Below are 26,978 nucleotides of genomic sequence, written 5' to 3'. Positions count from 1 at the left end.
GCCCGGGGCCGAGCCGGCCCCGCTCCTGTCACCGCCTGCGTCAGAGCCCGGAGTTTTCCACTGACGAAAAAGGGCAGCGCGGCGCGGCGCAGCCCCGGCAGCGGCAGAGCGGGAGGCGCCGCGCCAGGCACCGCCGCCGCCACTGCAGCCGGAGCCGCCGCCGCCGACACCCGCCGCCGCCTCCTCAGGTAAGGGGCTTGGCTGGGTTATTTGGGGGGTTTGGGTTCGTGGGGGGGGGTTTGGGGGTGAATCCGTGATGGGGGGTTTTGGGGATCGGGGTCTGGCTGACTGCCCCCCCCCCCCCCCCCCAACGTTCTTTCCCAGCCGGGCTGGGGGTGAAGGGAGCTGGGGTGGGGGGGACGCGCATCGGGGACACAACCGGGACACATCGCGGAGCTCCCCGGACCTCTTGGCTAAGAGGAGGAAAGGGGAGAGTCTTGGGGAGACCCTGCTGTGCCCCCCTTAAAAAAAAAAATTTTTTTTTTTTGGGGGGGTGGGGGGATGGAGCGCGCCCCCCGTCAGCTCGCTAAGAAACGCTGCGCCTCCGGTGCGGTGATGGTGAAATAAAACCCGGGGTGAGGGGGGGGGGGGGGGGGGCGAGCCCGGCAGGCTCCCTCTTCCCCAAACTCCCCGGCTCGGGGATGTTTTCCCGTCGCTACAGCAACACCTACCGGCGCTCCGACCGACCGACCGCCCGCCCGACCGACGGACGGGGCGCCCCCCCCCGGGTCTCCTTCACAACCGACCCGGGGGGGCTCTCACACCGCACCTGGGGGGGGTGGGGGGGAAATAAGGAACAAGAGCAGCGAATAAACCCGCTCGAGTTTCCAAACGTCGATTTATTCCTCTTCTCTGGCTTCCCCGAGCGCCTGTCACCTCCGCCGTGCCCAGCGTCGCCGTGGGATGGGGCTGGCGCGCAGGGAGAAGCCCTGTCCCACACCTAATTATTATTATTTTTTCTTTTTTTTTTTTATATATATATATATATTTCTTTTTATTATTTCCTTTCCGTGCTTCGCTTTCGTGCCGGAGCGTTTCTCCCGCGGCTCCCGGAGAGCCTTTAATAATTCAGCGCAGGAAACGGGGGCGTATGTACGGCCGGCAAGGTAACGCACGGCGTGTACCTACGGGAGGACGAGTATGGAAACCCGCCGTGAATTATTCATCAGGTGTAATCAAATAGAGGATTTTCCTAGACAAAGCACGCTTCGCCCCTTTCATATTTATTGCAGTGCAATCTGCGCCGAGTACATCTGGAGCCCGCTTCGTCCCGGCCGTGCCAGATAACCTTTTAATGCGTTTGCTAATGTTTCTTATTTACCTTTCGGGCTGTCAGGGAGAAAGAAGGGCTCGGTGGCAAACCCCGCGGAGTTTTTTCTTTGCGAGCTTCCCGAAATATTGGCAGGAGCGAGCTCTTTCGCCCTGCTTCCCCGGGGAAGGCGTTTCGCCCAGCCCCGCAGGAGAGCGCACTTGTGGCACCGCGAGCGGATCCGTGCCTCCGCGCCTGGGTCGTGCGGCGGCAGGGGAGGTTATTTTTAACCAGGGGGAAGGTTATGAAACCTTAGACCCGGCCTTGGAAGGGGGGGAAAATCAGCTGGGCTGAACCGGACGGCACCGCTGCTGGCCCCGAAACTGGGAAGCGACCTCGCAGGGAGGCTGCCCCAGCGGCGGCTGGGAACCCATGGAGGTAAATATGGCAGGAATTAAAATAGTTAAATGGACGGGCAGTGAGTCGGTGCCGATAGCACGGTGGTGACGAAGTTGCCTGCAGGCATTGCCAGGCTCCCTGCTGCCATGAGCTGGCGAGGATTTCGGGGGGCTCAGCACAAGGCTCAGCGCCGCACCGGTTTTTCGCAACACTCACGCCAAGGTCACCCGACCTGCGTGCATATGAACACCTGGGAAAGGGGGGCAAAAGACTCCCCCGGGGTTCACTGCGTGAGTCGTACCTGGCTGAAGCGGGTTTTTAAACCAATATTTATCCTGGCTCGAGGCACGGAGCTGGGGCTGGGCTGCGACCTCGACCCCATGCTCCGGGATGAGCCCACCCGGCTGCCCGAGCAGCGGGAGGATGCTGGTGCTCCTAGAGCCAGGAGGTTGGCTCTGAAAATACGTTCTTTTAGTGCATTGCACTGGTTGTTTGCTTTTTTTTTTGTTGTTAACACAAGTTGCTTTGTGGAAGAAGAGTCTGCTTTCAGCTTGCGCGCGGAGTTGGGATCCTTCCACCCTTTGGGATATTCCCTGGTTGGAAAAGAAGAAATTGCAAATATTGCCACGATACCGTAGAAGCTGCTTCGAGGAGCAGCAGCGCAAGCAAGGGTACGCTGGGAGAGGTTTCCTTCGCCTGCCTTGCGTGGCTGCGTGCGCCGCCCCGTAAAAAGTGCAGATAGGGCCCCAAAATCGGGCGCCGAACCTTCTTATCCGCGGTATCTCTTTGTGCAGCCTCTTAGAACCAGCCCGAGTGGCCGCTGATAGTGGTTTTGGTTGCCTTCCTGCTCGCTGGGCTAAACAAATGCCAAGCCTTCTTAAATCTAAATTACTCGAAATATTTACTGTTGATACGTTGTCCAAGAGGAGGATAGTTAAAACATTAATTCTTCGCATTCCTGCGTATTAGGGCTGTACCCTGCAACTCGCTGGGCGCCAGAAATGGGACTTAGCAGATTCGCTTCCCCTCCCCCCTCATTAGACCCCCCCCCCCAAAAAAAAGCTTAAATGCTTGAAAAAAAAAAAAAAGGAGGGAGAGAGAGAGAGAGAAAGAAAGGAATGCACATCTGGGCTAAATATTTGTTAGAAAGTATTCCCAGGATAGTGGGAGTTCTGGTGCCAGAGAGGAATTCCTGCGGGTTTGATCCATTGCATTATGTACTTGTTCCAAAAGCTGTTTTCAGTAAAATAGATGAGTAAGAAGTCTTAGCCAAGAACAGAATGTCTTTTTTGGCAACTAAAAGGAAGATAGGATTATTTTATTTCAGGTTATGTAAAAAAAAAAATAAAAAAAATGAAGAGAGAGAGAGAGAAGGTGGTAAAATCCTCCTGCGCTCTGTGCTGCTCACAGAGATTTGCACCGCCGAGCAGAGATATTTTCCTTTTTTTTCACGCTGCCGTGCACATTTTTGTGACTTCTGTGCTAGGCACAAATGCGGACTGAAGTCTAAGGCTGGCGGCATCACCGCAGTTCAAATATCCCGGCTGCGGCCGGCGGTTTCGGCGGCACCGCTCCCACGGCGCGAATTCCACAGCCGAGCGCTGGGAGCGAGGAGGGGAGGGCACCGGCTTTGAGCTGCCAGCTGAACCCCCATCCAGAGGGTGGGTTTTTGGGGTAGATGCGTGAAGACATATTTTGTAAAATCCCCTCCCAAATAAATAAATTATTGCACCATCCGTAATACGGCTTGGTTTGCTCTGGCTGGGAAATCCGGCTTTGCAGGTGACCTGAGCATCGGGGCTGCCTCGCCCTGCAGCATCACCCTTCTGCTCTCTTCTCTGGGAGTCCTACAAATTGGGCAACCCCCTTATAAAAAGATGTCGTTTGTGGGTTTTTTTTGTTGGCCCTAGGTAAAAGTCCTGATGCTCCCCAGGCTGGCAGCAACGTTCCCTTCCCAGCGCATCCCCAGGGGCAGGTTTTGGGGTGGAGAGGAGGGTGCTTGTGCTTGGGGAAGGCTGGCCCTGGAGGGGAGGACGGACAGACAGACAGACAGACAGACGGATGGATGGATGGACGTCAAATGGGAGGTGGCGTCAAGCAGAGGTGGCTCCGGGATGGGGTGAGCTGCACCAGAGCAGTGTCGCTGCCCAGGGACTCGTCTCCAGCGCCATGACCTCGGCTGCTCCACCGCGCGCCGGTGTCCCTGCAGGAGGGGACGAAGTCAAAATGACACCCGCTCGCCTTGCCCGTTCGACTTCCATCCTACTGGAGATCCCATCCTTGGACGAGCTGGGTGCTCCCTCCGTTGGCTGGAAGGTGGTGGTGGATGAAGTATCCTTGGAGCAGCGAGTGGGTGTCCTGCGGCGCGAGCTGGTGCTTCCCAGAGTTTATTTTCGCAGTTTTTGGTCACTCCGTGTGGACGAGGAGGCAGCGGTGCCACGCAAACCTCCGCTTCGGGCTTCCCTTCAGACCCACGCCACGGATTTGGAGATTTCCTTCGCTCCTGGTTGTTTCTTAAAAGCGGTGGGCGACGGAACAGGAGGAGGAAAAAAAAAGAAAAAACAAGGAGACACGAGGTTTTGGGGCATCGTGGCTGCCCGCGAGCGCCGCTTTGCCAGGAGAGGGTTTAGCGCAGGTGCCAGGTAGGACACGCTGCCGCTGGAGGGCCGCCAGGGCCACCTTCCCCCCATCTGTTTTGGATCCAGGCCCAAAAACCCAACCCCTGGCACAAGCACCTGCAGCCCCAGGGCCACCGTTCCCCACCAGAAGGGGACGGCTGGGGGACCCAGGCGGGCAGCAGCCCCGTGGGCGCACGTTGCGGTGAATGATTAACTTCTTCCAACCCAGGAACGGCTCCATCCATCCGTCTTTAACCTTTTAGGGGACTGCCGGCTCCTGGGAAGCTGCTGGTAAACGTGATTAATGAGCGCTGGGGCTTTGGAGGCACCGCGTACGCGCCCGTCAGCCTAGGTGTTATTGTGCAGCGCCGCTGAGATACCGAAAATCCCGTCACCAGGAGGTTTTGAAGTCTGTGCGGTTTCTGTGCCGGCTGCTCAGAGCTGTCGGGAGGGCGTTGGTTTTATGTTGGGTTTTCTTTTTTTTTGAGACAGGCTTAAATTAACTTCAGACATGCAAAAGAGGGTGAGAAAGTGATACGATTACGGTTACGAGGAACAAAACTGGGGGGAGAGTTTCACAGCAGGGTACGGGGACATGTCCGGCAGCATCGTACCTGCGCTTTCACCACCCTGGTCCAGGGACATTGGGGCTGTATGTCTGCCTCCTCCCGCTGTTATCAGAATTTCAGGATTGCTCTTGGTTGCGTGCATTGCTGCCGGTTTTATTGCAGGGCTGGCAGGGAGCGTCCGCGCTGGCTCCTCCTTGCTGGAGGCAGTTTTGGGGGAGCCCTTCCCACGAGCATCCCGGTGTCGGTGGGCTTTGATATCAATTAGCCTGTCAGAGGCAAAGCCTGCAGCTCTTGTGCAGTTTCAACCCGCAAACTTTATAAAAGCAAAGGTTAAAACATGCAACAAAGTTGTGGGTTTTTTTCGTTTTTCCTTTTTTTTTTTTCTTCTCGAGATGAGCAGTGGAAAAACATGCAGGATATTTCAGAATCTAGGCGAGCACAGAGCTCCTTTGTTTTTAATTAGCTGCGTTGTTTTTAATTGCTACTATGCTTGATACATAACCCAGCCTAAACAAGAATAGCTTATTGAATGGGGGACTGGCTATGAAAGGCACCGTGAGGAGAAGGGCTGTTCTTCACAGTTGATATATTTGTATTTCAGTGCTTCATTTAATAAGTCTGTTTCCCCAGGGGGCTTTAGCAAGTAAATCATGCCAACAGATTGTTCTCTGCAAACTGGCTTATTTTTGTAATTAGCACGACGTTAAAGCTGTAACTGCACAGAGAGCGATCTGGTAAGGAGTTAACATAAAAGAATTAGTAAGCAAAACGGAATACTTATTGTTTGATAACGTTTGTGTCGATCGAATTGGTTTCTGGACAGTTGTTTTTTCTGTGGCGCCTTAAAACGGGAGAGGAAAATAGTGTATGCGTGCTGGGGTGGCAGCAAGGTGTGGGTTTTGGGGGGCACCTTTTGGGAATCGCACGTGCACGGCCGGACTGAGCTGGTGCCGAAGCCTTGCTTGCAATTGGCGTTATTTCCCTCGCTTTATTTTGTTTTTCTCCCTTGTTTTCCAGTTATATGATAGATACGGCGTCACCATGAGTGGGGTGTTGAAAAGGAAGTACGAAGAGCTGGGGGACGACAGCACCTACTGCTCCTCCTCCTCCTGCTCGCCCCTGTCCTCCTCGGCGTCCTCGGGCTGGGACTCGGACGAGGAGAGCTCCCGCGGAGAGAGCAAGCCCGGCTCTGCCTTAACGCCCAGCTTCACCCGTGAGTACCCCTGCCACCCTCCTCCGGCTCTGCAGCCGCTCTGGAAGCAGCCACGGTGCCTTTTCCCTCTCGTTGTGCTCATTTATCTTGTTTTCATAATCAGCCAGGGGACTCTTCCTCAGCCCTTCCTTCCAGCTTGTCACCCGTTTGTAATTTTCTTGCCCGAGTCCAGATTTCTGGGAATAGGAGCCCGGAGGACGTGGGTGTGCAGAGGCCCACGGGTGCCTCCAGGCCGGTGCTGTAGGAGCATCTGCCATCCCTCAGCCCGCTCTCAGGCTATTCAGCAGGCAAATATGGGACAGAAAGCACAGCCCATAATGCTGGTTTTTCAAAATGGTTAACCAGTAGCCTAATTACCATTTCGGAACCCGTTTCCTACACAAGGTGGGGACTTTGCCAAAGCACGCGACACGTTTGACATTGCCTCCGCTGTCAGTACAGATAAATGCTGTTTTGTTTTCCCAGCATTATCGGTTTTGAGAGCTTTTAGGAAAACACGCAGAAGACAAGGTCATAAAATCCCTTATCTGCTGTGCAAAGGGGAAAACAAGACAATAGGGGACCATCTTCATGGAGGAGAAATGGTCCAACCTAGTAAATTATGCTGAACGCCCAGTGTATGTAGCAGTTCGGGTCCAGTTAGCAGACATACACAAACATGCAGTGGTCTGAAAAGGCTTTAGAAGTCTTGTAATAATAAAGAGTCTCATTCTTGCTTGTCTTCCCAGGTTTGGTGACAAAACAATGAACTTTTTGTATTCTCTGGCTCAATAGGAAAGGGTCAGGAATGGAAAAACAATTTGGGGGGGGGGGCGGAGGAGAGAGAAGCAAATGCCAAAGTGCAGCAGTGCAGTCGATAGATGATCGCGGTGGTTAACTTGCCTTTTGATAAAGAGCTGATGTTTTAGGAGATTGAATCAAGGTTATTATGAAAAAGCAATGCACAATGCAAAGATAGCATCAAAGCAACGGCAAAGCCTGGTTTGAAACCCTCAGCTAGTGAGCAGAAGCTGCTGACACAGCTGGGTGAACGCTTTTTTTTTTTTTTTTTCTCTCATCTGAAACCGAAATGCTGCGTTTTGGCAAGCGAGACCTGTGAAACGTGGGTGCAGCTAACTGTCCAGTCTTGCACTTTCCCAGCTCCGCCATCCGAGGAGCGCAGCTCGGTTCTGCCTCTGCCTTGGTCCCGTGCCAGGGAATCACCCAGCCCTTCCTGGCTGCTTTTCCCCTATTCCCACCCATGCACTAGCAGCTAACGTGGGCCAAAAAAAAAAAAAAAAAAAGCCAAACACTGCATTTGTGCCTCGCTGATTCTCCTTCCTGACATGCAAGCAGCACGCAACCCCTACCGCTGCGTTTTGCATTTGCTTTGTGCAGAGCTCGTGGAAACTCGCTGCCTCTGAGATTGCCCTGACCAATTAGTCCTCCCCCACTCACTGTGTTTGCAGAGGCAGAACCAGGTATCTCTGGAGGAGCTCTGCTCTAAACGGCATGCAGCGTGCTTCAGCAGCTTAAGATAAACCAGAGTCATGTATTGCCATGTTTACCCCGGGATCACCTGCAGAAAGATTAACATCTTTGCAGCTGCTCTCAAATGAGTCTCTTGAGAAGAAACTATAGCTTCGTAGTTCCTCCCGGTGGATGGCGAAAGGAAGTACCAGAAAGAACAGCTGTTTGGGCTTTTTTTTGGCTCTGCCACAAAAGCCAGAGCCACACCACGCTGCAGCATCAGCGCCCTGGCATCCCGGGAGTGGACCTCGAGGTCCTGGCTGCGGGGCAGCAGGCAGGGTGCTGGGGCTTGGAGCAGGGCAGGCATGCGGGGTGGTTCAGTTGCTTGTTCGTTCTGCTCTGCTGCACGTGAAGAATAAGCAAATGTGCGTTTCCTGGGGGAAGTCATGCGGGAAGGAGAAGCAGCAGCCGTTTCTTAGGGTGAATCTGAGCAGCGACTCCGATGCACCAGGACTTGGCTTGGTTTCCTCTCCATCCACTTTCCCCCTTCAGATCCTAAAACACAAGATGCTGTGACCTTACCCTGTCGTGTCCCCGTTGCGAGAGCAATTGCGAGCCCTGCATGTTTTTAATATTTTACCTCCATCTGCGGGATGGCAGCACTGACCGTATGTCCCTTCCCCCCTATTTTTAGCCACGTCCATCCTGAAGAAATCCAAGCGGCTAAAGAAGAACAACGTGGAGTTTGACCAGGTCACTGTGTTCTACTTCCCACGCTGCCAGGGCTTCACGAGCGTGCCGAGCCGTGGGGGCTGCACGCTGGGGATGGTGAGCAAGCACAGCTCCTCCCGGCAGTTCACGCTAGCAGAGTTCTCGAAGGAGCAGGAAAACGTCCGTCGGGAGAAACTGAAAGAGAAATTGAAAGAGGAGAAGTTGGAAGCCTTGAAATGGAAGGTGAGTGGCCGGGTCGGTGGATGTCTTTTTTCAGTTAAGGGTCTTTTTTGAGGCCTCAGGGGAATTGATCCTGAGCCTTCTGTGGGTCTCAGAAACACAGGCAGTGTGGGATTTTCAGCTCAGTTCTCCACCCTTGAGAGGTGGTGGAAATGATGCTGAGCTCCCCCTGTCAGGTGTTCACCAGATTGTCAGGTGAGACCTGGATGAGAGGCTGTGCACCCCACAGTCTTTGGGCTCTCAGATTTGTCTCAGAGGGCTCTGACACAGATTTTGATCCCATGGGTGGCCACCGTTGGGGCAGATCTTCCCTTTCTCATTTCTCCTGAACTGGGCTGCTGACGGTCCCTGGCTTGCTGTCCCCAACAGTTCCCTAACGCTTTGCCCATTTTTTGCCCTCAGCTAACCATGAACGGCACAAAGGAGTCGGAGGAGGCCAACCAGCTCACTATCGAGGACATCGACGACGACGACATCGACGTCAGCAACGTGGACCTGGAGGACGGCTTCTTCCTCCAGCCCTACCCCGCCAAAAAGAGGCGGGCGCTGCTCAAAGCCATGGGGGTGAAGAAGATCGACAAGGAGGAGAAGCGGGAGCTGCACAGCATCCGCCTGTCCCGGGAGGACTGCGGCTGCGACTGCCAGGAGGTCTGCGATCCCGAGACCTGCAGCTGCAGCTTGGCGGGCATTAAATGCCAGGTACTGCCCTCGCCGGGTCGCATTGTCCCCGTCGCGTGCGTCTGTCCTCGGGACAAAGCTAGGAGAAGCTCTCGGAGATGCTCTCCAGGCTGCTAGGCCAGCGCTGCTCGAAAGCATCCACCTCCCAAATCACACGTCCCGTGGGGATGTGCCAATGCACCCGTACGGTGCGCAGCGGAGAGAGATGGACCACGTGGGCTGTTCTTGGCAAACAAAAGCTTTTCGCTTCTCCAGCGAGGCTGCGATTTCCCCTCCTCCCCCTGCTGGTATTTTTGTTCCCCTCCTTGCTGCGTGTCACAGTTCCTGGTGCACTCGGGCAAACGTGGGAGCATCAGCGTCAGCCCTGCAGACCCACCTGCAGATCACAGCAGCGGGGTAATCCCGTTATATGAAACTTAGCATCTTTTTTTTTTTAATATTTTATATTTTTATGGGTGCCCACCCCGTTTTGGTTTCGGGGGCATATTCCCTATTCCAGGTGCCATTCGTGTGCTGTGGTTGCACACTGGGGTGGCGCAGGGTGGGTGTGCACAGGCGTGCACAAGCCTCGGATGCTCCGTGTGCGTGTCACAGCCCCCCTCTAGTGGCTGCTCACAGCTGGGACATAAAGGTGCCACGGTTTGTCCTTCATCCCAGGGAGGAGCAGAAGCTCGTGGTATGGATATTAAATATCGAGATGCAGTATATTAAAAACTCAAGTTTGCCCATTTGCCTCTTTCTTGGGGGGTGCTATATTTTGTTGTTTTTTTTAAAACCTTGTAAGTTTTTTCAGTTGTACCGGAATCCATTTTTTTATGACAACCTTCCAAAGAGCAGGTGGAATTTTTTTAATCGCTGTATTTTTTAGCTTGCTTTTAAACCCCTCAGCCATTCTTTCGTGCTGCGGGGGTGGGCTCTGAGGGTCAGGGTGGGCGAAGGGAAGCTTCGGTTTTGGGTCAGTGTCCTCACCCCCGTGTCTCCTTCCCTCCCCAGATGGACCACACCTCCTTCCCCTGCGGTTGCACCAAGGACGGCTGCGGCAACACCGAGGGCAGGATCGAGTTCAACCAGTCCCGGGTGCAGACCCACTTCATCCACACCATCATGAAGCTGGAGCTGGAGAAGCAGCAGCAGAGCAGCGAGGGGGCGGCGGAGGCCGAGCCTCCCTTCCGGGAGAGGCTGCCGCAGCTGGGCTGCGCGGCGGGGAAGGGGCCCTTGGAGGAGCGCGCGGCACCGCTGGCCCCCGCCTTCCAGTTCAGCCCCGAGCTGGAGGCCCTGGGGGAGAACAGCTGCAGCAGCGACATGACGGACTCCTCCCTCTCCTCCCACCCCAGCGAGGACCTGGAGGAGCCCTACGAGAGCCTCCCCTCCGACAAGTCCCAGTCGGACGTCGACGACGACGGCTTGGCGCGCATCCTCCACTTCAACGACTCGGACGCCGAGGAGGAGGGCGGCCGCTGCCAGGACAACCTGAGCTGTTTCCACCCCGCCGACTTCTTCATCGAGGACCACGGCGGCGAGGCCAAGCCCGGCCCCGTGGCCTTGTCCCACCTCTCCGAGTGCCTGGACGAGAACGCCAACCAGGACGGTGGCGGGATGCTGGAGGAGTCCGCCCACGCGCGCTGCGACGGGTTGTCCTGCTGCGCCCCGGCCCCGGCCGAGCCCTGCTCCAAGAGCTACGCCGACCTCAGCCTTTCCTCTGACTCCTTGGATTTCTTCCAGTCCTTCTCGGACTATAACTTGGGACCCCTTTACAACTCCTTGAAGGAGTACGAGAACCTCGATAACTACTCAGCGTTACAGTTTCAGTTTCCTAATTTCCCCGGCTTCCCGCAAGCCGGAGATCAAGGCTCCTGTTTGTTGGAGTCTCTCTTCGGTTTGTCCGAATCCGTCCCCGAAACCCCGGCCCCTTTCACAGACAATCAGCATTTGGAGGACGCCATCAAGTCGTCGCTGATGGAGACGGTGAAGGTGTGAGGTGCCTGGGTACCCAGGGACGGGAAGGACCGGCAGCATCGGGGTGCCGAAACCAAAGCCGAAGAACAGTGGGACAGGCAAACTTTCAGCGACAGGATGATGTGCTACGTGAAAAGGAAAAAAAAATAATCAGACTTTCTGAGCAGACAAACTATTTTTGGTCTTTATAGAACGTGGACGTTTTGACATACTGCAGCTACAATCAGTTCTCTTGCTGTTTGTGCAAAAATTTCTAAACTTTCGTGATGGGGTGGGAGGGAGGGAGGGAGGGAGGGACAAAGACTTTCAAGTATGAATTTCCTCGTGTTTTGTATGCAAAGACCTGTTGAGAAATGCTCCTTGTGAACGTTGCCAGTCGTACACACAGCCCCTTCTAGAAACGTTTCAGTGTTGTGGGAACTTTTTTAGACAACTTCTGAAGCTGTATTTATTGTGAAAATCTGTGATTTGCGTAAGAGCTAGCCCAACACGCTCTTGCGTTTAAATCCAAAAAAGGTTTACAGAAGAGATCCGTACACTATATACATAATCATTCTTCATCTATTTATTGCAAATTCCAGAATTTAAATAGCCACCGAAGCTTGAACTAGCATGAAACCTTATTTAAATTGGTAATACCTCAGATGTATTATGTGTACAATCATATTTTTTGCATAATATATCTGTATTTATTTATTTTCTACCTGTAGTACATGAATAGCACTGTGGTTTATCAGTGACCTGGAAGGGCAATAAGGTCTCTAAGTGGCACACATCCTGAAGATGGCCCTGTTGTTTGAGTCTGGAAGGTGCTGGCTGTTTGGTCTTCACGTAACATTTCTACAAGAGCCGAATGCAAGCGGGTGGGAGGGGAGGGATGGGGGAAAGGTTCCTGCAGGGTCCTTGGGTAGCTAGCCAGCCTTTCACAGACACGAGAGCACGAAGGTGTCCGATATCCATGATACGGGGACCCTCAACTGCCCAAGAAACACGCGCTAGCTCAGTCTAAACAACAAAAACCACCCAACCCTTTTCATAAATTATTTTCTAACTTATTTAACTTCCTAAGGATTTGGCCATGAGATCTTTTGGTGCCTGAATATGCAAAGGACCCGTCAGCGGGGGGCTAGATCCTGGGACTCAGGCGAGCAAAGCAAAGGGCAGCAGCACCCTGCTCACACTTCTCAGCGAGTGCTCCTGAGGACTCCCAAATATCGAGGGTATCGCAGCCCCCCAAACTTGTGGGCCAGACTCTTCATTTTTAATGGGGTAAATCAAGTCAGGGAGATGGATATGAAGGTTGGTTGGTTATTTATTGTTTGAGTACGGTTGCGGAGGGAAGGAAAAAAAGAGCAATCAATGTGTTTAGGAGGGAAATTAGAGGCCTCCTTGGCTTTCTGTTGTGGAAATCAGCCCAAGAACATGACACTATTTGGCCACGCCATGTAACTGGACCCAAAATCCGCACGCCAGTGATACACTAAGTGCCTACGCCAGCAGCGCGAGCGGCCGGGTATCGCGATGGGAACCCGCAGCTTTACATTGAGCCCCCCCTTACAAAGGGTGCAGAGCCACCCAGGTCGGGGGGGGACACCCCAAAATGGGGCTTTGGGGTCCTTTCCCCCGGCTGAACCGCTGATATCCCTGCTGAGTGCTGTTTGGTACCTGCCGTTGGATGGACGAGCCCTGCCCGCTCCAGCAGGCACCACCAGCGCCCTGCCAGCAATTTGGGCAGCTTCTGGCGTACGAATATCGCGAAGGCTGGGTTTTATTATTATTATTATTAATTATTATTATTATTTAATTGTTCATCTTCTCTGGTATTGAGCCGGTCAACCTCGAAGCGTTGCTGACCCACCGCGTCCTCCCGCGAGGCATCGCCCCGGGGACATCCCCGCGGGCAGGAGGGCGACTGTAGGAATACTACTGGCAGATGGAGGATTTCCTGGAGATATATATATATATATAAATATATTATTTTTGTTGTTGTTGTCGTCGTCGTTTCTTTCGACTGAAAATCCCCTTCAGTTATCTTCTAGGTGGTAGTTGCTATCCTTCAGACTGCATCAAAATCGCTGACCGTTGAGAGTCTGGTACCGTTCTGTATTTATTGGCACTAATATATTTTGTAACATTCCTCGGTTTCTCCGCATATATATATATTTATATAAAATATATACTTATATTTTATATATATATATACACAGTTTTGTTTTTTTTTAATGAATGACGGGGATTGACTCCTGCCTTTGTGGATTTTTTTCTATAATTTATTCATTTTATTTGTGTTAGTGCCAAAAAAAAAGAAAAGATTTTTTCTCTTTTTTTTTTTTTCCAAGGCACTGAATTGTAAATAATATAATTTTTTTTTCTTCTTTGTATCTGTGTAAAAAGTTACCTGTTAAACATTTTAAAAACTGGGTATTTATTGACACAATCTGTAATTATCTAATGTATTGATTGAAACGCTTTGGTTTCAACATAGCTTTATTTTAGCTTTGTTTGTGTATATATTGTGATTACGTTGCTTAAAGGTACAAGTTAAAAAAAATGCTTTATTTTTACCTTATCCATTTGCATTTGTTTAAAAAAAAAAAAGAAAAAAAAGCATATTTGTCTACAGCTGCTGTCTCTCATTTCATCGAAGCAATATGAAGAAATTTCCATTACACTTTCAATAAAAGAATTTTGTTTGAATACGGCGGTGGCTTTGCCCTTCTTGCTCCTTCAGCATAGATGTGCATTAATTTTTATTCCATAGAGCGGCTCAAAAACTTGGATGATGGGGGGGGGGGGGGGGGCGTGTGCTGTATTGCATGTCACAGCTGTTCCGTTTTCGGTTTGTTTTTTAACTTTTTTGGGACTGTTTTTGAATGGCTGTCTCCTCGCCTTAGGGTTCCCACCCCAAAGAGTGAGATGGTGGCAGCCTTGGAAGGGGGGCGTCCAGGTGGCCTCCAGGGGTGCCCCAAAGTCCCTCTGGTTTCTCCCAGGGATGGCTCTCCTCGCAGAGGGGCACCCCGTGCCAGGCCATCTCCACGTTTTTGACCTGGAGGAGGTCCAGGCTGGTGGGAATGGTTTCTCCAGCAGCATCAGGCACATCACCTGGGGAATAAACCCCAGTTTGCTCGTGTTTGAACTAATTCTGGTGGCAATCAAGGAAAACCCAAAGCAAGCCCGTTTTCCCTCAAAGAGGAGGCCCTGCTGTTGGAAATCTAGGAGCACACCCAGAGTTAAAAAACATCTTTTGGCTTCTTGGTGGAAAGGCCAAATTCATCGGTGAATGTAAATCAGAGATATTAACACAGAGAACAAGCTGGTTTGGGAAATACCTATTTTTACCTGACATTGATGTTTAAGTCCCTCAGAAACCAAGACCGGGTGGGGAAAAAAAAAAGGCCAAAGTCCATGGCAGAGGTGTTTAATACCGTCATCACGGCTTGCACTGATGAACCCATGCAGGACTTGTGGTTTTCCCATTCAAAAGGATATGTAGGATGTGTTTGTTTGTTTGTTTTATTTATATTTTTATATATATAATGGGATTTATGGGATATAGGCATAATGGCAATTATGTCTACAATTCCCAGTTGCGTTAATTGTTCTCTGGCTGGAGGAAGAGCCCGATGCACAGTTTCAGCTCCTGCACATTTTCGGGTCACGCCGATGGCTTGGCACCATGCCCTGGGGAACAGCAGGGTGGCCACCCCCGAGGGGACAGCCCCGAGGTGCCACATCCCCTCCCCGACCCAGCATCTGCATCTGCGGCCGGGAGGAGCAGCGGGTTTGTGGCAGGCTCCTCGTGCCAGGAGGCATTTGGGCTTGCTCGGGGCGTGATGCAGCGGAAACCCCGCAGGATTTTCCCCAATTTCTTCGGCTCTGGCGTTAAAGCAGCAGCCACTTTGCTGCTCCTGCCTTTCGAAAACAAATCTGTTGGCTTTTCTTTTCAGCTTCGCCGTGCCAAAATAATAGACAAGATTTTTTTTTTCCTTTCTTTTTTTTTGGTGCTAATGTCGCCGCAGCCCACCTGCTTTTTTACCCCCACGGGAGCTTCCCGTGGTGCGAGCCTCCCTCCTCGGCAGGGCTGGGTGGAGGCCAGCCGGCTTCGGGCTCAGCGTGGGACACACGTGCCCAGACCGGTGACACACGGGCTGTGACCCATGCCCAGACCCAGTGACACGCGGGCTATGATCCATGCCCAGACCCGGTGACACATGGGCTGTGATCCATGCCCTGCGTGGCAGCAGGCGGTGGTGCTCCTTTAATGAACCCAATAAATCCCATCCAGCCCGGGCTGCGTGCTCCCCACCTTCCTCACCCTCTTTATTGCCTCTTTATTGACTTTTTTTTTTTTTTTCCCCCTCTGTATAGCCACCATCGCTTGTAACACCCGGAGGCACGGAATTACTCATCGCCTGCTTTCGTTTTTTTTCTCGAGTTGCACCAGTGCCTACGAGAAGAGCTAAAGGTTGCGTGCGGCCAGCAGACAGAAAGCGCTTCTCCCCGGGTCGTGGAGCAGCCTATGGAAACAGCCTGACTCATTTCTCGCCCGGAGCTGGCACGGGGCAGGAAGGAGACACTCTGGAGCTGTTCTTAGCGGGAAGGGCTATAAAATTGTCAAAGGGAATGGACTTTATCTCCCGCAGGGAAAAACCACGCTGGGAGCTGCAGGGCAGGGCGAGTGCAGGGGTGTTGGCTCTGCAGCAGCAGGGGCATTTCCACAGGGCCAGCTCCTGCACGCCAATGCCTTGTGCCTGCTCTGAAGGTCCAAAAAATAAAAATAAACAATAAAATGCCTCTTCTCCTTGCTCCTCTGTCATGGAAAGAAAAGAATATTTTCTACCAACCACCATGGCACCAGGGGTAGGGTTGTCCCAGGTCTGCAGCAAAGGCAACAAAAAGCACCCTTGGTGGTGCCTTCGGGTCCCCACTGGCTTCAGGACCTCTGTCCCTGCATCAGGCCCGTCCTCCACACGTGCAAGTGTTTTTTTTCCATGGAGTTGAGAAGAAGTTTGCAGGCGCTGAGGTTTTCACTCAGACCTGGAGATTGCCTCGGCCTGCCTATAAAAAAGGCACGGCAGAACTGGCAATTATTGGCACGTTCCCATGGACTGTTTGAGATTAATCTGTCAACATTACAGGATGAGAAAAAATATGTATGTCCTGTAGTAATCCCTTATTTTTTGGGGTACTGACATTCAGCATCACAGAACTCCTCATCTCTCCATAAGGATCCCACAAGCGTCCTCTCCACCAAATTTACCAAAACTACACACGAGCACAAAACCTGTTTGATTTCTGATCCTTCTCATCCTGGCCCTTCTGTGGCCAGCCATCTGTGGAGGGGCTGCAAGTCCTCAGCATCTCAGGAAATGGGTGATGTTAAATGTAGAGAAGAAATGTAAGTAAATGTAAGGTTTCAAAGTTTTCTCTCTAGTGTTTTCTCCCTAGAAAGCAGTGAAAATTCATCTCTCGTCAGAGGGCTGTCTGGAGTAGAGAATTCAGATAAGCCGTTAATAGAGAGAACTCTTTTCCTCCTTCACAGCTACAACTATTAGGAGTTTTTACACTGCTGGATCCACGCGTTTCCATCAGTTTGCTTCAGACCACTGAGACTGCCATGGAGCGAACAGCAGCATTGCCATCTACTGGGCAGCAGCTTGAGCTCCAGCTTGGAGAAGCACTTCTCCTCCACGGATAGACAAAGGATGCAGTGAATTTCACTGGATTTTTGTATTAAAAAAATAAAGTAAGGCTTAAATGATCTGCCTGGGTCTGGAGGATGGGTGAGGATGCCCTCACCTGGTGCGTGTGTCCACAGCTGGAGGAGAGTTAAGTTACTCTTTGGAGTAAATAGAGATGAGAACTTTGTGGTCTTTAAGGGCTTTTTCCATTCAAAGCATAGAATCATAGAATTATTTGGATGAGATGTCCGTAACCTGAACATCTCCATCTGGTTGTGGCATGGCAGGGCTCCATTGCTGAGTGTATCTCCGTGTGTCCTCGAGGTTCTCTCCAGCCGTGTTGTTTGGGGCCATCTGAGGTGCTCAGGGCTATGGAGACATCCCCATGGGGCTGGTGGAGATGACTCGGGGCCTCAGGAGAGCCGTGTGCCTTTGAAGCAGCAGCAGGACGGGGAGGAATGTCCTCAGACATCCCTGGTGGCACTGACCCTCATGTTCGATCCCTTCAGTGAGCCCAGAGCTGTGTTTCACAGCATTTACAGCACTACCAAACAGCTCCGGGTGTCGTAGCCAGTCTTGTACCTCTCCAGAGCACCCTGCACGTGGTGGGACCACTCCAGAAGTAGCCACGGGTATCTCCTTTTTCTGCTCCACCTCAGGACATGGGGTGCACCAATTTCCCAAAATCTAGTGGGTTTTAGCTGCGTCCTCACCACCCAGCTTTGACGACAAGGCTGGGAACATTATATATGAGCCTTACATTGCTGTGCCCAGCGGCGTTTGCCCTGTACTCTCGGATATTACCTCACTGTCAAGCTCGGTACCTTCACGCAATAAAACCCACGGGGTTTTCCACGTGCTCCCAAGGTCGGATTTACAGCTTTGCTCAGGGTGCTCAGGACCAAGCCACTCCCACAAGGCTCTTGGAGACCGAGAGGGCAGGAGGGAAGCACGGTGTGCGTGCCGCCGGGCCGCCGCCACCCTCATACCCTGCGTCATAAATCAGGGCTGAGCAGCACAAGCTGTTCCCGTCACAGGAACCCGGAAAGAAAGGCTCTTCTTGGCACCGGGGCCGGGATAACGATCCTGAGCAGTCTCCAACACGTGGTTCTCCTGCTCCTGTGGCTGCGGCGTGATGTTTATCCTCCGGGCTGCTGCATGAGAAGGCATTAGAGGAACAAAGTTCAGAGCGGGCTGACAGCAGGTTTCCAACACCCGCAGCTGCTCCTTGGAGAGCAGGGACAGTTTGTGCAGCTGCAGGAAAAAGCAGGGAGAGCCCTTGTCTGCTGTCATATCGGGATATGAATGTTTGAGGTTGTGTCTATTAGCCACTTAAGCACCGCCGAGGAATAGCACCGAGCACGGAAAGCTGCTCAAACATGTGGCTGAATTGTTAATGTGGTGCTGGAGTGCTTTCGGCCCAAGGAGCAGAACCATCCTTGAGTCTGCTGGATGGAGGGTGATGAGAATTTGGGGCCCCCTGTGACATCCCTAAATCCATCCATGGATGGATTTAGGACATCCGTGGACTGAGCATGCAGGGATAGACCCGACCCCAGGCATCAGGCACCCCAAAGCCAGCAGGGACTGCACGCCTCCACCTCCCAGCATCCAGGTGGGTTTTGGAAGCGGTGTGAGGGCCTCCACTGAAAAAAAATAATACCCCAAGACCTCCGATCAGATACGGTCAGGGCGAGATCTCAGCCACCGTCTGGCTGCTGTCGCTTGGCTCCTAGGTGAAATTCAAGAGCTGTCAGCCCATCTCTGAGCAAGTCTAATGGATTTAGGCTCCTTCAGGGAGAAGCTGAACTTGCCATCGTGGCAGAAATCACACGTGCTGTCTAAAAAGGAGCAAGAACCATTCAGTAATATTAAAGGGCAGGGAAGCTTCTTAGTTTGTTTGGCTTTTTTTTTCTTTTTTTTTCCGTGTCAGAGAGGAGAACTGCCAAACTACTGAGCACAGAGGAGGCATTGCCAAGGGCAGCCCGATAAAGCAGAGAGCTGTGGATGCAGCTGGGGCTCCAGCCCTTCTGCAAGCCTTGAAGAAACGCTGCTGGTTTCGTTGTAGTTTGTGTTCGCCAAGGGGTTTAAGCAGGGCTTATCTGGTTGCCAATCAGACCTCTATGCAAGAGCAGCTAAAGCCAGCTCCCGGGTGTTTATCGGCGTGGCTGCGAGCAAACACAAAGGACAGAGTGCAAGGCTGTATCCATGCCATTTTATCACGCGCAGCCCACAAAACTTCTCTAGGAGCCGGTGAGAAGTGCGGCAAGGGTTCCTCCGGTTTGCCAATGCCCTCTAGTGGCTTTTGGCGAGCAGAAACAGCGCTCCCAAAGAGCTGGGATTTTGCAAAAATACCGCTTTGTCCCTTAGGAGAGGCAGGGCACGAGTGGGTTGAAATGGAAAAAGAGCGAAACCCAAATCCTGCATTCCCAAATGCTCGTCCTCATGCCAGAGGGAGAGGATGGTTGAGGGATGCCCCTAAAAGATGGTTTTGTAGCTCAACAAAAGACAAAAACTGCCTTCTTGTGCTTTCTTCTGCCTCCCTTCACCGACCCCGCAGTTTGCCAACAGGAACATAGCTTTTATTTGGAAATCTGGTATGCTCCAGGTGGGCTTGTGCCGACCATCCACTGAGGGGTGAAGTCACACAGAAACAGGCGATCAAAGTCCCTGGGTGAAATCACTGATGTTTTATTATGATCTCAGCCAAACCTGGCGAATAACCCAAGGAAGCGTGGAAGGGATGAGAAGAGGGTTGATGAGCAGGGGGATTTTGCTCCAGCTCTTCCCAGGTTAATGCACAAGTTGATCCTTCTCTAATAACCCCCGTTATTCTTCATGGTCTGGAAAACAAGAAAGAGGTGAATTCAGCAGAGAGCCAGAATACCTAGAAAAATAAATAAATAATAATAATAACCTCAAAGGCAACAACTCTTTCCTTAGAGTTGTTTGCACCAAACGTAGCACCGAATATCCTGCTTTTAGACCTTCCCAGACCTCCCAGTTCGATTCCTAATGGTTTAATAAGTGGAAGGGTCCAGCTCCTCTGCAATGGCTCTCCTTGCCTTTAAGGGAGATGTGCCAGGGTTACTCACTGGTGTATATCCAGTCCGCATAGGCTGACACACGTGTGAAGACTGTTGGTTTCTTACAGGTGTTACAGTAGGGAATTAACCCACCACTGACCACCCCGTGGACTTGCCAGCGCCCGTCTTTGTAACAGCTGAGAGGGCCCCCGGAGTCCCCCTGGATCGAAGGAAGGAGGGGAACATATTCAGCCAAGTTGTTCAAACCACTTAGGAATGACAGGATTAGGATCGGAGCTGTCTTTGCTCCCCGGTCAGCCTGCATGCCATCTACAAGGACGCTGCAAAGCTCAGACCCACAATTTATCACCTCAAACTGCACAAACACACAGAAATACACAATACACACCTCAGAAAGAGCTGCAACCCTAATTTCTCTGCCCCCAACACCACCATTGCAAATACAGTCATCGGCAGATAGTCCAGGGCACGCTGCATCACGTGCAGTCCTTCCCAGCTACAATGCCTGCACAGCAGCTCTTAAAAAATCAGCGCCCTCTCCAGCTACAAGGACCAGGGTCCTGTCCTAATTTTTATTCTGTCCTGCTTTTAATCTGTCCTGCTTTTAATTATGACAGTTTAGCAGAAAAATAGGGTAAATATCTATAGACCTATAGTTATACTATACCTATAATTGTGCTACAAAAGCAGGAGGGACCCTTGGCACTCTTCCTTTGCCTTTACTTACCACTAACCAGCCCCCAGCTGGTAACGTAATGGATAATTATTAAGTAAAATGTCTCCTTCAGCAGGAAGCGATGCCATCTCAACAAAGCCATTGTCGTAGGCAGGAGAAGAGACGTGCAGCAGGGCAGTGTCTTTGCTGCAAGAGGATACGGGTAAAAGAGAGTTTACTGGAAATCCTGAATTAGTCATAGAGCAGGTCCGATGTCCTCGTGTGTGTTTTGTCACTTATACAGGTCTCTAGCCTATGGATGACGGCAAACACACAGCTTGCAAACTTCATGAATTGATCTTGAATTCCCATCTTGCGAGAGATGGCAATTAAGGATGTGAGGAATTAAGAGAGGAGGACATAGTAAAAATTGATCAAGGGCAAAATCTCTCCCCCAAAAAAGGTCCTACTCCTTTGGAGGCACCCAACCTCGGAGTGAATTGCAGTAGAATTTGGGTGGACAGACATCCCTGAATCTGCTGAGGCTTTACCTTTCCCTTGTCTTGGGCAAAAAAAGGCTGAGGTCATCCCAGGAGGCACCCTGCATCATCTCTAAGAGGGGAGATAATTTGGGAAACCTCCACTGCATCACCTCCCAGCCTCACCGAGGGCGGGAGTGAACATACACAGCACTGCTGGCAGGACAGGGTGCTAAGGACCATGCATCCCTTTGACAATATTGCAAATAATTACCCACTGCTGATGCTAGAGGGATCCCAGCCATCATGAATGAAGACCCTGTCCATATCAATGAAGTACTCAGTGCCATCCACCTCCAAGAGATTGTGCTCACCTTCCACAATCTAGGAATTTCTAATTAATCTAATTAATAATTAATTTATAATTATTCTAATTAATCTAGACCTTCCACAATGTAGGAATTTCTAAAGCACCTTCCACAGGAGGATTTTCAATGGGTTGCAGCAAACCAGCCTTATGAATTAGGAAAATGATGCCTGCAATTTGATGGTGAAAAAAGCGAAGGTGGGAAACGCGTGCTTCTTTCCTCCTTTCCATCTCCGTGCAGCTTTCTCAGGATGCAAACCCATTTGAAACACTCCCATTAATGCAAATGTGCCTCCTCTCATGTAAATCAGCAATCAGCTTGATTTCCACTCCCAGGAAGTCAGCAATTACATGCAAAATCAAGGTTAAAGCAATGAGAGCTTCCCGGTTCCCTTGATTAAGTGTGCAGCGAGATGTCCAGCTGTGCGAGGAAGGCACCAGTGGGGAACTCAGAGGATGAGAAGGATCCGGCACCTGTCTGCAGCAAGACTGAGGAACAGGACAAGAGTTTTGATGCTTTTTATCCCACTCACTTGCTGAGGCAATGGGCTGCGGTCATCACCCAGGTGCTGCTGCTGAGGGTTCCACCACAGACGTGACTGTAATAATCTGGGGAACCAGCACATGCGATCTGGCATTGATCTTCAGGCATTGAAGGACAAAATATTTTGCACCCGGGCCATGCAGAAATGGTGGGTGTCGCTTCAAACAGTGGAATGGCTTCATAAAAGAAACCTGACAAACAGACCCTGGAGCCTGAAGCAACTGTGTGCCCACCATCTGCTGGCTGCTCCAGGCTGAATGGCAAGCAAGGAGCAACGTGCAAGGACTTGTGTGAATTAAGAAATTAAGTTGTTGGGTTGTTTTGTTTTGTTTTGCCATTTATGGAGCCACAAAAGACCACTGGTAGCATCTGAGTATGAGAAAAGCTGGCCATCTCTGTACACGTTTTAATTAGAGGTTTTTCTTTCATATGGACAAGCAGCAGATATCCACATTTTCTTCTACAAATGTTTATCCATATTATCCCAGATCTATTTATTTATTTATTTATTTACATGGTGCAAATCATCTTCTACATTAGCTGGCTTTGCTCATAGTTGCGTTAAGACATTGTAGGTAGTTGAAATATGCCCACAAAGGGTCATAAATTGGCTTAACCAAACTGATTTCAAAGGAGTGGGATATTCTGGTTAAGCCAAGATTGGCCATGTCACGTCCTTTCACTGCAAGCAAATCCTGCTTGCTCCTTAAGTGGAAAGGTTATAAAAGCACAGAATTGCTTTGATGAGTGCCACTATTAAATTGTCACCAGCAGGTTTTACCTTGTGTGGACTAGGAGTTTCATCTAGGCTTGGTGGTGGCAAGATAAAGCACATCTTCCCAAGTGGGGACAAAGCACGGAGTAAACAAAAGTGGTGTAAGTGAGCTACCGGTCCTGCTGGCAGGGTGGAAATCCAGAATAAAATCTGCTCATGAATCCGCGGTGCCAGGTTGTCAGTCAAGCTAGCAGAATTAAAACCATACATCTTTTCCCCTATCTTGAAAAACTCTCCCATAAATAAGAAAACAGGAGAAAGCAAAAAGCAGCTAAAATGTATTTCTGGAGTCAGCAGCAATGACTGCTGCAACTGCTAAGATATACTAAGAAAGTAGCCTTTTAAATCCATTGTGCCAATGAAAATTATCATTAATAAACAAAAATCCACCCTTGGAAAGAGCACCCAAGTCCAAACAAAGCTCTAATTTGCCATTTGGCTCTGTGCACCAAACCCAGCAGGTCTGTTTTTGTAAATGCCCAGCACTGAACCACCTCGAGCAAAGACCATGGGTGAGAGGATGCTGACCAGTTCCGTGTCTGGGCTTTGGTTTCTTGTTCATCTCTTGGCTGTCTTCAAATGTGAAGTTGTAACCATGCCTTGACTTGGATGTAGGTGAATATAACAAACACTACAACTTTTTGAATTTGCTGTCATTTTCTCACTGCTTTTTTTTTAGGTATAAAGCTTTATTTTCAAGTATAAGACACCATCACTACCTGCCATTTCCAGCTATTAGGTGGGGCTTCATGGCCTCCAATTACTCACTCTGTTAGCACCTCCTTGTGAAGAGCATCTCTTGGGGGACTTCCAGAATTGCCCCTAAACAGACCAAAAAATAAAAATTAAAAAAAAAAAAAAGCATTTTTCCTTCGTATTCCTAATGAGTGTCAGGCTTCTCAAGTGAAAAACTTGTGCTGCACAGGGCTAAGCAGGTCCAGGTCTGAAAGACCAAGTGATTTTTCCTGGAACAGAACAAATGGTGGTTAAAGATACTGACACCAAGGGTTGTCATTTTTTTTCCTCCATGTTTTTTTTTCCAAGTCCAAAGGAGACTGCAAAAGCCAGAGGGATTTCGCTGCGCTTTGCAATCCCCTTTCAACCCCAGACCCCCAAACACAAAAGGAGGTCATAAGAACTGAAGAAATATTTTGTTTTGGAACATCCCCAAAGCTCAGACTAGTACCTGGTGACACTGAAATCACTATCCATCCTGGAGGCTGTCTCTAAAGCCTGTTTTTCATGGTTGAAAAACGCTGTGAGCAGTCTTCTCCACTTTCTACGACAAAGCTGTCGTATAAAGTTAAATTGACTTCTGTTTCCAAAAGTCCCTGCAACCCAGCCAAATTGCCAGGAGATTGAGCATGTTCCTACCAACCTAAATCCCCTTCCTTTGGGGGTAGGTTTCCCTTGCCTCAGAGAACTATCAGCTCTCCTTCGCTCAATAGAGAAAAACCCTTTCAGTCAGAGTAACTGTGTCCACATTAGTGGTTTTTTTGCGTGCTGGGATGGTAACTGCGGAGAAAAACCAGACATGCTGTAATCTGCACTACTTAGAGGTTGTGAGGTTCACCCTTTCCCAGCTCAAATAACCCCATTACAACTTACCCAGACAACTAAGACGAACCAGATACTGAAGCATCTTGAGTGAAGTGGTAGCAATACTCCGAGCAAATTCTTTTTCTACTAGCATATCTGCTAAGAAGCTGTGTCTAAATTTGTGATTAAGGTAACTGAGCACAGAACTCATTAAACTGATCCAAAATGTTCTCGTATATGGGGAAAAAAATAAAAAGGTGTAAGAACCTGTTTAAGGTACAGCCCAAGGTTATCCAAACACCTCCACACTGCACAGTTCCCACAGGGCCACAAAGCAGATAAAAACCGATAAATTTGGAGTGCTCTCAGATCAAGTCAAAAACAAAACAATGCAAACCCAGGCAAAGCCAGCACTTTGCTAGTGATTGTTGATGCACAAGTTGCATCCCCTTCTTAGAAATTTATCTGCCTGCCCAGCTGCCTGCTACTCCGTGTAACATGAACTGATCTTTGTCAGCTAGATAATAAAAGCATTAGCAAACAGGGAGGGTGGTTCAGCTTTGGCTGGACGTGTCGATCCAACCTTGGCTGGACATGCTGATCCCTTTTCTGGGATCCTTTTCTCTTCCCTCCTCCCCGCTGAATGCGTTTCCCTCTGCCTGCCCCCAAATGCTGGCTCTCAGCAGCAAAACGGGAGGCAGAGAGCTGGGCTATGTATGCCCAGAGGGGAAAAAAGGGTAAAGAGGGAAATGTTGTGGCTGGCAGAGACTGGGATGTGGACAGAGGCTGGGAGAGGCGGCAGGCACTGGTGCTGTGACCTGCACCCCGTCTTTGAGAGAAACTCTGACCGAGCTCTTCAGAAGAACATGTAGAAACCTTCATGATGGATAACCTTGGTCTACAGGATGTATGTTTTCCTTTTTAAAGTCCCTATGAACTGCAATCCCTATAATCATTTCATACCATGGAGTATGATGATTTATTTCTCTTTAATGGCTTAAGTCAAGGTAAAGCATGATGTTGTCTTCACAGGAAAAAAAACCCAACATATATATATATATTTATATACATATATTATATATATTATATATATTATATATATTATATATATTATATATATGATATTTATAATACATATTATATATGTTTACATATATATTATATATATATATTTGCAGACAACTTAAAATCTTCTGTCCGAAGTGATTAACAAATCGGAGTCAGAACCTTCTCTTTCCCAATTCTATCACCTGTTGGGACCATTCAGTTCTGATTTTATAAAACACATTGTGTTTATACTTCTGCTTCAGAAGTCAGTGAAATCTCAGAACAGCCCTTCTCAGAAGATTGTAATTTAACAAAATACCTCAAATTTTTATCTGTTAGAAGGCATCATCCAGGAATGATCCAATCTCATATTAGGTATGTCTTGGAGCCTCCTCAGTTAACATTCATCCAGTCATTTTCCTGACATCGAGACTAAAGCTGAATCACTCTAAGCAGTTGCTGGCATGTGTAAGGCATCTATCTAGGAACACAGCAGATGCACAGGTTCTTCAGCTAAACAAAAATATGTTCCTGCCTAGTCAGGAAGAAAACAAAGAATCCCTGTAACTGGTGGAAACCCAGAGACTTGTTTCCATGATAAGGCGAAATCCTCTTTGGGACACACAGACCATCAAGGGACAGGCAGTAAACCTCAAAACCTCACCTTGAACTTGAGCTGCAGCCAGAGATCAGTTGTCAGCTTGAGAAACAGCTGGCGTAATCCCATGTGCAGCACAACCCTTCATTTTCTCTCCGGGCCAATTTCACCCAACTTTTTACTGAGGAGTCTGTTTTAAAAGTAGGTTCAGTAAGCATTGACCTCAGCAGGTTTGGGGCTAGACATAATCAACTGAAAAAGAGAGTTAAGGAAATGAACTAGGAAGGATAGCAAGGCTCATCCATACAGTTATGCTGATGGGATCCACCTCCCACGGGATGGATTTGGTAGGACCAGGACTTTTTCCACGTCATTCCACCAGTCCTCTTTAACAAGCCCTTTCTATTTTGCTGGAAGCCATTAAAAGTTCATTGTGATATTTCAGCAGCGAGATCTTTTTTAAGTCACTGATCACTTTTTCCCTTTACATCATAGATCATTTTTAGCTTCCAGTTAGTTTTGGCCAGAGTCAGCGAGTGGCCTCCTCGCCAAGCAGTCTCTTCGCTCACTTTCACTACATTCATCTTCCTCCTTAGACCTGGCCAACTCTCTTATTTTCTATTGCTAATTTGTTATTCCAAAGATTTTGTGTGTTCCCTACGTACAATTTTGTTGAAGAACATTGTTGTCTGTTTATTCTCCTTTTGGACCTCGTGCCATTTAGCTTGAGTAATTGTTTGTCCGTAATCTGTGCTCTACAGCAATGCACATGGCATCGTACTCGTTTTGCAGCTGAGTGGCTTTGATGTTGGGCTGTGTCGTAATGCCCAAAGGAGAAATAAATTACGCCGAGGATGATGAATTACAGCTGTTTTCTGAATTCCTCCACTTCAGACATTGTTTTAGTGCAGAGCTCCGGAGGGACTGTCTGTGTTTTGCTCTGTGCTTTACACATATGCTTGGTGAAAGAGGTGAACCTACAGGTCATATGTGAACGGGGAGATAGGAGACTGAGCACTGGGACTGGGAAGCTGTACAAGCATTTTCCAAGAGTGAAAAACCTTCAATTTATAACTTTAGACTTTAATTGTAAGGGAACCTTAGCGATATGGTTTAGTGGAGTACTTAGTGTTAGGTCGAAGGTTGGACTCGATGATCTTGAGG

At 49.8% G+C, this 26,978-nt stretch overlaps 2 protein-coding genes across 5 annotated transcripts; one reads left to right on the top strand and one right to left on the bottom strand.

Annotated features, from left to right (window-relative positions):
- The first annotated feature begins 8 nt into the window (after positions 1-8).
- On the top strand, positions 9-13,779 carry CSRNP1 (cysteine and serine rich nuclear protein 1). Of its 4 annotated transcripts, none has more exons than XM_083825728.1 (5): positions 9-188; positions 5,853-6,048; positions 8,192-8,451; positions 8,851-9,147; positions 10,120-13,779. In XM_083825728.1, the coding sequence occupies exons 2-5, from the start codon at positions 5,877-5,879 to the stop codon at positions 11,101-11,103; spliced, it is 1,713 nt and encodes a 570-aa protein (XP_083681854.1). In that variant the 5' UTR covers positions 9-188; positions 5,853-5,876; the 3' UTR covers positions 11,104-13,779. The 4 variants fall into 4 exon arrangements, with proteins under 4 accessions (XP_083681854.1, XP_083681852.1, XP_083681853.1 ...); XM_083825726.1 differs by lacking the exon at positions 9-188 and adding an exon at positions 1,122-1,687; XM_083825727.1 differs by lacking the exon at positions 9-188 and adding an exon at positions 1,695-3,309.
- Positions 13,780-19,020: 5,241 nt separating this feature from the next.
- Positions 19,021-25,055, bottom strand: LOC310895563 (chymotrypsin-like elastase family member 1). The gene is made up of 3 exons (XM_083827031.1): positions 21,845-25,055; positions 20,545-20,672; positions 19,021-20,281 (listed from the first exon to the last, which is right to left on the bottom strand). Exons 1-3 carry the CDS (start codon positions 21,961-21,963, stop codon positions 19,851-19,853), a joined length of 678 nt encoding a protein of 225 aa, XP_083683157.1. The 5' UTR covers positions 21,964-25,055; the 3' UTR covers positions 19,021-19,850.
- Between the last annotated feature and the right edge of the window lie 1,923 nt (positions 25,056-26,978).

This window comes from Anser anser, assembly GCF_964211835.1.
Source record: "Anser anser genome assembly, chromosome: 2".
In the NCBI taxonomy this organism is placed as follows: Eukaryota; Metazoa; Chordata; class Aves; order Anseriformes; family Anatidae; genus Anser; species Anser anser.
Note: the sequence above shows the minus strand (reverse complement) of the source record. Positions and strands in the feature narration are given on the sequence as shown.